Source organism: Crocodylus siamensis, chromosome 3 (assembly GCF_052110815.1).
Source record: "Crocodylus siamensis isolate JL-2025a chromosome 3, ASM5211081v1, whole genome shotgun sequence".
Taxonomy (NCBI): Eukaryota; Metazoa; Chordata; order Crocodylia; family Crocodylidae; genus Crocodylus; species Crocodylus siamensis.
Window position 1 is genome coordinate 108,681,869 of NC_143397.1, and position 12,147 is coordinate 108,694,015.

General features: G+C 50.5%; 2 protein-coding genes across 4 annotated transcripts in view; one reads left to right on the plus strand and one right to left on the minus strand.

The window, feature by feature from the left end:
• Positions 1 to 6,627, minus strand: part of HOOK3 (hook microtubule tethering protein 3) — a 129,908-nt gene extending 123,281 nt beyond the window's left edge. Inside the window, exon 1 of the mRNA XM_090038949.1 lies at positions 6,424 to 6,627. Coding sequence (XP_089895075.1) covers positions 6,424 to 6,480 — 57 coding nt within the window. The 5' untranslated portion in view covers positions 6,481 to 6,627. The remainder of the gene's footprint in view (positions 1 to 6,423) is intronic.
• Positions 6,628 to 6,734: 107 nt separating this feature from the next.
• Positions 6,735 to 12,147, plus strand: part of RNF170 (ring finger protein 170) — a 34,395-nt gene continuing 28,982 nt past the window's right edge. Inside the window, exons 1-2 of one of the 3 annotated variants that reach the window (XM_090038953.1) lie at positions 6,735 to 6,787; positions 8,058 to 8,115. Coding sequence is in view for 2 of the 3 variants with exons in the window: in XM_090038951.1 (XP_089895077.1) it covers positions 7,244 to 7,424; positions 8,058 to 8,115 (239 nt within the window). In the remaining variant the exon portion in view is untranslated. Of the gene's footprint in view, positions 7,425 to 8,057; positions 8,116 to 12,147 lie in introns of all 3 variants that reach the window. The other 2 variants (XM_090038951.1, XM_090038952.1) reach the window with 2 other exon arrangements.

A 12,147-nucleotide genomic window follows, 5' to 3' on the forward strand; every position in this document is an offset into this window, starting at 1 on the left:
GAGACTTACTATAGACAACTAGCTAACATTGTTTAAAACTGCAGGAGTCAAAGAGACCAATCCCTTATTTAAAAAAATAAGGATTTGTGAAATTATGCCCTGAACATATAGCACCTTACAATTTCAGATATGGTTATACTGGAACTACATTATAAGGAAGCTGCCACCTAACATGATTGAAAAGACCTGAGGTATTAAGTCAAAAAACAACTCAACACAGGCTTTAAGCCGAAGGCGTTTCTGATGCTGCACCTACAGCAGAGAAATGAAGTCTGTAGTTGAATCAGATGTACTGAAAAAAATTAAAATCGGAAAGGTAAATGCATATCCATGCCAGATTTACTGAATCAGATTAAGAATGGTTGGAGATCTGCCCCAGGTCAACACTTGTACTGTTTTTAACTGCTGTGGCTGCAACACTGTCTGGGCACTTATTTGGGTCAGATCCAGGACGGTGTAGCGGTGCAGCTGCCTCTCTCTAGTTGTGCGATGCATGACCGGAGAAGGAAGAGTGCCCCTGCCCCTGTTTGCTTCCCCATGCTCCCCCCCAATGCTGAATTCAGAAGCAAAGGAAAGAGAGCAAAATTAACACTCAACCCCTGGGCTCCTTAGCTGTATGAAATGAGGGATTTGCATGCCACAGCTGCTCATCCCCTCCTTTCCCCTGCTGCTGAATACAGCTGGGATGGGGGGAGGGGCAGGGGCACAGGAAGGGAGGGCAAATGTCAGTGGCATTCACCCCTCATACCCCAGAGCCCTGAGGGCAGGGGCTCCAGCCAGAGCCTGCACCAATCAGCTGGGTAGCTCACAGTGCTCATGGCACTTGCAGAGCTCTGACAGAAGCTGCACTGACTTGCGGGTAAGATCAGAGAACTCACTGACATCCATGACTGCCATGAAAGGGCTGTAATCCTGGATCCACCAGTGCATCTTATCCCATAGGAGCTAACACTTTCTCAGAGGGGACGGATACTGGATGGTTCCAGAAGGCAGCACTGCTTCCCAGCAAGCGACAAACTAGAGCCCTCTGCTGACTCAGAATTACAGGAAACCCTCACTATTTATGGGTTCAGCATTTGGGTTTCAAATATTTGCAAATGCCAAACGCGCATCTAAATACACTTACAGGAGCTCCTCAGGACCTCCACACTTGCCGCCGCTGCGTTCCCGCCATTGCCAGCACAGCCGTGCCCCACTGCAGCTGCCAGGGGCACTGAGTTCATGAACGCAGATGGCATTCGTGAACACAGTGCCTTATTCGTGGATTTCACCATTCACGAAACATATCCCCCATAAATGGCGAGGGTCTCCTGTACTAGTTCTGAGAAGCTGGCAGGGGAAATACCATGACCACTAAGGCAGTTCTGCTAGTCACACCCGGGGATAACCACTTTTCTGGCATGGGGTAGTACCCTTGAAGGTAACATATAGTTACTCTCCCACGATCATTTCCTGTGGGAAGATCTTGGCTTTACACCCACTTTATGGAAATGGGAGACTTCTCCCTAGCTTGCCCCGGGGCCTTACAGCTGCGGGCAAGCAACACCTGGGCTCAGCATCCGAACCCCAAGCCTCCAGGCTTGGGCCTACACGTAGCATACCTGCCAAAGGATTTGGAAACGTTTGAAGTCCCAGGTGGGGTGGAGGACGTTTGCTGGTAGTAGGGCCACTTACGGTTTTTGGCTGACTCATGGATTTGGAATTGACTTGGCTAATTTGGATTGGAACATGAAAAATTCTCCATAAAAATAAATAAATAAATAAATAAATAATGACTAGTTCTGAGAAGCTGGGCACCAGTCTCCTGCCTCTCCTTTCCTGTTCTACTTGCTGTTCTCTTGGCTTCCTCCAGAAACTTCTTGTTCAGCTCCCAGAAATGCAGGAAGCCAAAGCTCTTCCTACCAATACCAGGACCCCAAGTTCTGAGGGCAAGTAAGTGTATGAGAGTTTCAAAGACAACAAAATTAAAGGTAGACAATCTGTCCCCCCCGTAAAGCTACCAAACACAAAGGTCTAAGTCTTAGAAAGTAAAAAGTTCAAGGGATGTCGCACAATAAAACAGGATGTCGGCACTGCAGGTTAGCAATGGGAGGAGCAGCTTCAGCTTGCCTGTATCCATGTTAATAGAGAATTATTTTAGGCTGAACAGGTTCTGAAATCTGTGGAAAGTCTTGTATAGTCTCATTCAACCTCTAGCAAACTGGCTGAAGCACTTCTGTGTGGATGTGATTTACCAGTGTTCTGGGAGGTTAAACCAGTTTTTAAAAGTCAAATTCTCTCAAGAAAGCAAATCTCAAATAGTTTAGTTTTCTCTAAAAAGTAGCTAAAATTACTCTTTTGATATCCAGAATGAGCAACAGCTCCTGAGAGCCACTACAGAACTTGGAGAAAGTCAGACAGTGACAGCAACTAAGATTTTTAAAAAAACCTGTTTCACTGTAAATCAACAAACTTTGTGGTCCCCTTTACAGTTTCGAGAAAATCTCTCTCAGCATAGAGGATTTTAAAATGAATTCAGCTAAGCAGATTTTTAAAACCAGGTGGGGCCATACTGAGACTAGCCAGTCAGAACCATTGAGTCTGTTTCAAAACCACCCTCATACACAAAAATTTTAAACTGTTAGAACAGCCAAGGAAGCCACACATTCAGCTGAGAGACATGAATATAAACAAAATGTTTTGACTCACCATGATGCTATTTAAGAACTATTTACAAGTATTTCTTATAACAACCAAAAAAAAGGAAGTCAGTTTCATGAATGCCATCCTAGATCAGGCGGTGTACCTGTACTTTCTGCCCATGGAATATTTGAGGAACACTACTTGTTCCTTCCTTACAGCTCTCTCCTGCAGTGGGATTAAGGATCCCTACACATGGAGTGTTGTAGAATTGAGGATTAAGCTATCTAAAAATGGTCCTACAGTCATATGGCTAAGCACATGACTCCTCCACATTAACAATGTCATGGAGGAAAAGTAACAGTAGTCAAGCATTTCCATTTTAAAAGATTTTTTTTCCGGGCTTTTACCTTTGTCCAATGTTCACCTTTTACGTTCATATTTCCAGGACGCTTCTTTGTCCCAGACTTAGTTTTATTCTGTTTTCTATTTTGGGATGGAGGAGGCTCAAGCAAAATTACTCTGGTTTGCAAAGAAACTGAAAATAAATGCTTTCCAAGGGTAACAAAAGTTTCCTTCTTTTACTGAACAAATCTGGTCTCTGCAGAAAACAAGTTGAAAAATGGCACGGATATAGCTTCTAGCTCAGGGGCCCAATTATTTAGACCCAAGGGCCACATAGGCTGTTTCGGTGAGATGTTGCAGGCTGGGTCAGAACCCCTCCTCCGCAACAACTCACCAAAACTCCCCATGTAGAACATCCCTGGGCAGCAGTGATCAGGAGTGAGAGGAGCAGGCAAAGCTGAAGTCAGAGCAGGGTCACGAGGTGGTGACAGAGGGGCTGGGTCAGAGCCACAATCTGTTGCCCGCACACCCCTGCAACGGGTGCAAATTTTATGGGTGGGGCACACAAGGAACAGATGTCAGCTCTGCCCCACCCCAGCCGACAATCCTGACCCTGGACGCAGATGCAGCTCCCCACCAGCCTGCATTACCTGTCCATCCAGCTCCCTGAAGCAGCATCCAGGGCTGGGACTGGGATCTTGGGGTGGTGACAGTGCCAGGCTGGGGCAGGGCTGGAAACTGCTGCTGGCCCTTGATGGGAGGCCACAGCACCCACAAAGGAGAGAGGAGGGCTGCATGCCCTGTGGAGGAGGCTCAGGAAGAATCCTCCCTCCCTCTTCCTCCAGCCTGGGGCACAAAACCCAGAGGTGGGGAAATGAGAGGGGCCAGGGGGGTGACTCCACACCCCCCACCATGTGTAGTGGCCAGGACCAGGCTGAGGGAGGCAGGTTGCACTGGGGCATCCCTGTCCTATGCCAGCCTATAGCTCACCCAGGGATGCCTGTGCAGTGGCTGCAGGCCCCAGCCCTGCCGACTCAGAGAAGTGCAGGGACAGCAGCAGTAGCAGAAACACTGGCAAGGGCATTGCATCCGGGGTCCAGTCTCTACAGAGACCTGCCTCCAGCCCAGGATGCAGCTCCCCACCTGACCACGCAGTCTTCATGGAAACCGGCCCCCGGGGCAGCACCCTCACTGGGGCTCCTGCCACTACCCCCATGCCACTCTGCTCTGTGCTGCTCTGCCCCATGCTAAACCAGCCAGGCTAGGGGCTGCCACCACCACATGGGCATCCCTGGGTGAACTGTGGGCTGGCACAGGATGGGGGTGCCCCAGTGCTGCCCAGGAAGGCCAAGGGACCCACCACAGGCTGGGCAAAATTGCTCCGCAGGCCATATTTTGCCCAGCCCTGTTCTAGCTGGTACTCCAGACTTTGTCTTCAGGTACTACTAAATCACTGAAGTTGCCAAGTAACAACAGTTAAAAAACAAGTTTTATTAGTTTTCAATGACCCTTGTCCTCCTCTGCCAAACAATGAGTTATTTTTTAAGTTTTTAAAAAAAAGTCTTCCAACAGTCTATTGATACTAGACGCACTGAGTAAAACATTTGCATATAGAAAAGGCAATAGGAAAAAATTGTGCATCCTGGGACATTTACCTCACTAAGCATGAGCTATACAAATTCTACAGCTATTTGTCATACAGTTTGTAAAATTTCTTCAACTTACCATCCACTTTAATATGAGAGTCCCACATTTTTAAAAAACTCCGTATCAGATCTTTCTTAGTTCCATATTCTCTTACAAGAGAGTAATAGAGGTTTTCATGCACTGGCTACAATTTAAGGATTTAGGTTGTAAACAATCTAAATTATTAGCAATTGTATCAAAGTGTTAGGCTCAGACAGACTGGTGTAAATAGGTCAGGTGACTTAACTGGGGTACACTATGGTATTAGAGGCAACTTAATTTCCCTACCCCAACACCCAGCTGCATGCTATAATACCATTGGTTGCACTGACTCAATGGTAGTCATGCCAGAAAGATCTTTGGTGGGTTATGTGTTTCCAAACAGCTAGTTGCCGCCAAAGTTCCACAGCCACATACCATTTTAAGCATCCATGCTTGAGTAGGTAGGTCCCTGGGGCACTGCTGCCTCAATTTTAAGCTTAATACAGTCCTTAAAATACAGAGAGCGTGTTCAAGCACTGGTCTCTATTTGCCATTGTCTTGCAAGCCCTCACAGCACTGATTTTTCAACTTCACAGCAAGCCCTTTAACTTCACCATCTCCACAATGCATTGCTTTTCTTTCCCCAGACATGTACAGAAATCTGCTCTTCCCTAGGTCTCAACTCTCCTGTCCTCTCCTGAATCCTTGTAGCATTCAACACCAGAACAGATGGAGCAAGAGGCAGGTCAAGTAGCTTTGCAAAAGAGGACAGGCGCATTAGCAAGGATACATAGGGGTTGAGGGAGAAAGTAAGAGACTGGACTATCGATCCCACACCCTTGCCACGGATATGGGCATGGTCTCCCCAACACATTACATGCAATCCTCCTCCAACCAGCCCTCGGTACATCCCATCCCTCTGTACATGCACGCAATGTTGTCACAGAGCTCCCGGGTCTGTCCCAGTCGAGGATGTGGGTGGGGCAAGGGAGAACAGGGTTTTCTGAGAAGTCAGTGACCTCATTGCTCATTTCAGAACCCTTACTGCTTAGTCTGTCTCTGAAGTTTCACACACAACCACATTTTTTAAGTGCAGCAGGATTTCTCTACAACCACGATGGCCACATTCCACAATTCCACAGTGGGGAGGTATACTTGGCAGCCTTGTTCACTTATTCGTGAGGAAATAAAGCACGGACCCAAAAAATTACCCTGCGAGTGCCAAGAACTAAACGAATTATTCGAAGTGGAAGGGCAGTTTCGTGGTTTGCTCCAGCTATTACACGGGCTGGAGAGAAAGCAAAACAGCTGTAAGCCCAGATTAAGCAGCCAGTGGATTCTAGCTGGTTTCCGCGGCTCGGGAGCAGCGCAAGGCAAGCAGGAGCATCCCAGGGAAAGAGGCCAAATGCAAGTGTGCAGAAGGCTGATTTGACAGGTGCGCGCCTGTCCGTGCTCCCCCGGGGGGTCCTGGCCTGGCCTGCACACACAGGCTCTTAGCTGTAACAGCCAAAAGCGTTTCCAGGCACCTTTTTTTAAAAAGGCGAAGCTAAGCAGCGAGGCCGAGCGCCCAGGCCAGGAGAAGCCGAGGGCCGGCTCACCGGGAAGCGAGTCACAAGCCGCCCAAGCACGGGACAATGACGGGGGGATTGCCGGCCCCCCCAGCGCGGGGTCGGGGAGCGCGGGCCGCCGCCGGCCTGGCTGTGGGGGGCCGCGAGCGCCCCGCAGAGCCGGGAAGGGGAGGGGAGGAGGGGAGCGGCCCGGGCGCAGGGGGTCCGGGCGGGCGGGGCTCACCCAGGTGAGCAGGCTCTCCCCCAGCTCGGCCCGCTCCAGGCTCTCCACGTTGAACATGGCGCGGCCGCCGGGTGGTGCCGCCGCTGCTGCAGGGGCAGGGGCCGGGGCCGGGGCCGGGGCCGGGGCCGAGGCCGAGGCCGGGCGGGTGGCGTGGGCCGTGGCCGTGGCGCTAACGGAGGCGCCGCTCCCCGGGGCCAGGCTGTGGCGCAGACACGTCACCGCGCCGCCGCCGGGAACCGCCCGCTCCGCTTCCTCCGGCCGTCACCGCGCCTGCGCCGCCACTGACGTCATGCCGGGGGTGGGGCCGGGGGGCGGGGCGGTGTCGGGGTCCGGCCCGGAGGCTTCGCCTGCGACCGGAACGCAGGTAGTGGGACCCCCGCTCCGTTCCCCCCACTTCCCCGCTGCGGAGCCGGGTCGGGCCGTGCCGCCCCCACCGCCCGCGGGTGTGCGTGCGTCTTCCTCGAGCCGTTCGCGCCCGAGGGCTCCTCGGCAGCGTCGCGCTTGGATGACTGGGGCCGGGGCTGGGCGCGCGGCCCCGTCCCGGCCCCGGCGCTCCTGGAGCTCCAGGCGGCCCGGCCCGCGCCCTTCCCTCGGCCAGTCCGCCCGTGCCCGGCCGTTCCGGCTCTGACCTCCTGCACGCGAGGTGCCGGCGCTTTCGGAAGTTACTCAGGAAACCTGCTTAAAAAAAAAATTTTAAAAAAAAATCAGCCTCTTGGTTTCCATGGAAGGCGGCTGCTGCAGTTGGGAAAAACGGCCTTGAAATAATGTTACGAGCCTTGGTGACTGCTACAGAGCGCTCAGTGGCTCCGCTTCAGTCTTCATGCAGAGACTCTTGCGCCGGGCACCGGATGTGAGGCACCTGGGGGACACCGAAGGCTCTCGGGTCCATGCTCCTTCACAAGCACCTCTTCCCTTCACCGCTTCTCCTTTCTCTGCCTCTTTGCCCCATGGTTTTGCTAAGGTTTTTGCATCGTGGTCTGTTGGTTCTGGCTGGCAAACAGGTACGATGCCACGCTTACGTTCTGTTTCTTGTGAGATGTCCCATGCAGCAAAAAAATTAACTTTTGTGCAGAAATCAAGTGTTAGCTGTTTTTTTCAGAAAACAGCTATAAAAGGGACATGCCTCTTCCACAGTGGTAGTTGTGCTGCAGCATCACGTTTCCTTCCTCTTCCTCTCTGGTTAGTCAGCATAAGAAGTCGGCTCCTTAAACTATCAATAATAGTCATGCGGTTTTCTTCCAGGCAAGATTTTAATCTCACTCCTCATAGTTTAGCTCCAGAAAACAGTGGAAACTTTGATTTGACCCTTTAGTCTAGCATCTTTAAAGAGTCCTCCACTTATGAAGTTAGATCAGATAGATATTTCAGTAGTTATGCGGTTTTGCCCACGGTTTGGACCACCACAAGGTCACTGCACATTCTCAGCGTCACAGTAAGAGAGGTTTATCTGTGCCATCAAAACGGTGTTTTAATTCTGTAACATCTTCCCTCGGTTTGAATTTTTGAGAGGTAAGGAACATTTAGCCTCTTCTTGGATTGCAAAGGTAATCTGTATTTTCTTTGTAGCATTTCACCCTCTGAAGTATCACTCCTTCATCAAGAGCATAATAACTGTTTTCATCTTTCTTGTCTAGGAAAAAATGTTCCCTGGAGGCTATTGACCTCGGACTTTCCAAAGACCTACTTTACTCGGTAAGTGTCATCATTTGTCAATGCCTAAAGTATTTTCATGGAAGGAAAGGACACTCTTTCCAATTAACCTGTTCTTTTCTCCAGTTTTTTTTTTTTGGGGTGGGGTGAGAGCGGGGGAATTGTCTTTAATGAGAAGCTACCAAGACTGTAGAGATCTCTTTCTTCAAGGGGCGTGCGTGTGCGTACCTACATACTAACATACTCTGTGTGACTCAGAGTGAGTGAGTGTTTCATGGATATTGTTGACTGCATGGCTGAATAACAGTACCAATGACGCTAGCTGTAGTTTTGCCTGTAGCAATTGATGTGACTTGTGGATGTTATGTAACGAGAAGAATATTGTTGGTAGGTCCAATTAGTTACATAGTAACAATGATACTATTAATACTCTTGTATGGCCCCCCCAGTGAGACTCCCTCCAAACAGTAATCCTTTGTTTCAGTCATCCCACAAAATGTATTTTGTCACATAAAACATTACTTTTATTTTAGCCATTGCTCTCTTACTCCTTGTGCTGTTCAAAAGTTGTCCTTCCTTCAATTTCTCTCTCAATATTTACAAAATGTAATAAAAATTGAAGTCTAATATAGAAGCTTACTAACCTACTGAAATGTGTAATGTCCCATTTATGTAGGCCTCTAGGCCTTTTCTAAAGAGTCATTTCCTTCCATGAACGGTAGGGGTGTACCAATAAAGATTATTTGGGCCGATACCGATGGCTGATTATTGACCAGCCATATCAGCCAATACTGAGCCAATTGCCAATATGCAGCACAGCAGCCTGGGTGGTAAGTCTGTGGCGGGGAGGGGCATGGGGGAAAGAAGGGGTGTGGGGGGGGGAGCAAATCGAGGCCTTTGAGGTGAGGGAGGGAGGAAGTGGGGCTGGGGCAGGAGCAGGTGCTGCCTGGGTGGCCTGGAGCACAGAACAGAGCCAGTGGCTCATCCAGAGGGCGGGGAAGGCTCCCACCACTGCGTGCACGCGAGGAGAGGCTCGGAGGGCATGTGCCTCCCTGATATGTCCATGGGGTGAGGGCAGGCTGCTGCTGTGCACTTGCGCTCAGAGGCTGTGCTCTTCCCAGTGGCTGCTCTTCAGGTGGGCAACAGCAATGGTGGGAAGAGGGCTTTGGAAGTGGGGGGGCTAGAGCCACTGTCATAGACCCCCTCCCAGCACCGCTGCTGTCTGGCCCCCCAGGCCCAAGCACAGCCCCCCCAAGCATAGCCACCAGGAAGAGCATGATGCAGCCCCCAAGCGTGTAGTGGCAGCTTGCCCCCTCCCTGCGCACAGATGTGAGGGGCACATGCCTTTCCCAGGGTGTACGCAGTGGTGGGAGCCGCTCCCCTCCTCACCCCCTGTGATGAGCCACCAGCTCAATCCTACACCCCACCCTACCCCAGGTGGGCAGCGCCTGCCCCAGCTCCACTCTCCCTCACCGTGGGGGGTCTCAGTCTGTCCCCACACAGACTTACTGGCCAGATGCTGTGCTTCTGGCTGCGTGTATGCTGCGGCTGCATGCATGCATTCAGCCTTCGTTGGCAACATTATCAATTATGTCAGCCAAAAAGGCCAGTTGCTAATAAAGTCAATTTTAGTTTTATTGGTGCCAATACAGTACAAACTGATGTATTGGTGCACCTCTAATGATTGGGATCTGACAATATTTCAGATCCCAAAAATCACATCCTGCCATGCCACAAGTCATAGCAGGATATGTGATTTTGGGGATCTGCGATAAAATTTGTCAGATCCCAATCACTTGTCTGCTAAGACACAGCTTGCTGTACCTGCCTCCCCTTGGCGAGTGGAACTAGGAATCAAGGAGCTCCCTGATTGTTAGCTGCCTGTACCCAGCACAGGTAGAGAGCAGCTGTGGACTGTGGAGCTTCCTGATCCACAGCTGCCCTCATCACACATCTTGAAATAATGCACATGCAGCCCACATGTAGCTGGCAGCACGTGTACTGGTGACAGCTTGAAGAGGTATGGATGGGGGATGTCCCCATGTGGGAGGAACCAATAGGTTATCCCCCACAGGAGGACAGTTAAAGTCCCACTTTAGTCTAGTATTGGGATGCACAGTGTGACTTTAAATATCTTTGTGTGGGAGGAACTGATAGGTTCCCCTTGCTTATGCTGGCAGGCTTAAAATCCTGCTGTTTAGCCAGCCACAGAAATGTTCCATGTTAAAAGTAGAACATTGTTGTTCATTTTCCATTTTTATAATGGAATAACTTGCCTGAATGTCTGAAATGTTTAAAGAAAAGTTGTAGGGTGCTCACTTTTAACCTGCAATAAATGTCTGGAGGGGGCCATAGTCACAAAATCAACAAAAGCCCTATTGGCTACTGGAGGCAACCCCTGTAAACAAATCCCCATTCTATGAAGATGCCATCTGCCAGATGGCTTGCTTCTGGCTCTTGCACATGCCTGCACTGCAATAAGGACATGGTTACAGTGACAATATAGCAGCACAAGGTGACATCCTGAATATGTATGTCAGGTCTAAGGTTGGCTTGTACAGCCCATGCTGAAATTCACATTCCTATATCTTCATTCTTATCATTACAACGAACTTGGGCGTGCTTTCAACTCTTAAAAAACAAGGTTTTTCTAGTAATACTGGTTATTGGACCAACTGTGTAATTAGGAGAGAATTTTTGTTCTAAAAGGCTATGGTAGAAGGTGAATCAGGTTTATTAGGCATCTCTTTGGCATATTATAAAATACTGGAAAGAAGCCACAGAGTGTGTGTCTGCAACCTTCTGATATTAGGTTCCTACAAAGCTTAATATTTTAAAATTTCCCATTTAAAAAACCCCTCTGTCATGCAGTCTTAATACAGTCCATGAAAAAGTATTTTCAGTCACTCATTCTTGTCAGATGAAGTCTTCTATGTGGAGGATAATTGTTCTGTTAACTGTAATGTCACCTGATAAAATCAGTAAATTTCAGGTTTTCATAACTGATGAATGATTTTCTAGTTAAAATAATAGGTGGTGCTAGAGCAGGGGTGGGCAAAATACAGCCTACAGGCTGGATCCAGCCTGCGGGCAGGTGCCTGCCAATTGACTGTATCTGGCCTGGGACAGCTCATGCAGTGCTCGTGCCCATGCTCCCTGATGGCCTCAACCCTGGTCAGTGCACGCAGCTTCCCAGCAGGGCTGTTTCTGGTACTGCTGCAGCTGCCCAGCTCCCCATGTCTCCAGCGGCAGCTCCTGTCCCTGCTGTGCCATTGTGGGCAGCAGGTAGCACTGGGAAACGGCAGCATTTGCCATGGAGACGTGGTAGGAACCACAGAACCAGCCAGGCAAGGCGAGGAAGCTGCAGCCAGGTGACTCTTGCCCCAGTGCACAAGGTCCATCTCCTAGTCACCTTCCACCGACTCTGCCTGCCCGATGCCATGAGCAGCCACTTGCAGGTGAAAGGCAGCTGGGAGCTGGAGCCTCATGTGCGGGACAGGAACTGCCCAGCCTCAGATACCCCCTCCCTCTCCACCTCCCCGGCCGTCTGATTGAGTGCATGGTGCCCAGCATGCATCCTTATGGCTGCTACCACCACTTCCCAGTGCTACCTGCTGCCCAAAGTGGCACAGTAGGGGCAGGAGGAGGAGCTGCTGGAGGCAGGGGGATGCTGAGCAGTACCTGGGCAGATGGAGCCGCACCAGGAACAGCCTCATCCAAAAACTGTGCACTCCGGCCGGGGGGCGGGAGCCCAGCACAGGCTGCCCCAGGTGGGAGTTGGGGAGCTCGGCCCCATGCAAAGCACTGTATGGGCAGCTGAGGGCCAGAAAGGGGTGAAGGTGGACCACACCTGCACCTGTATCACCTAAGCAAGCTCTGCTGCACACGCCTCCTGCCACCCCATCCCTCCCCCCACCCCCACCTAGCTCCCAGGACCTAGTGTGTGGGCAGTGCCCCTACACGTGCACCCCCCCTACACACACACACACACACACACACACACACACACACACACACACAAAATACAAGAGTAAGACTTTATTTTGACGTACTATGCAAGCACCTCTATATACA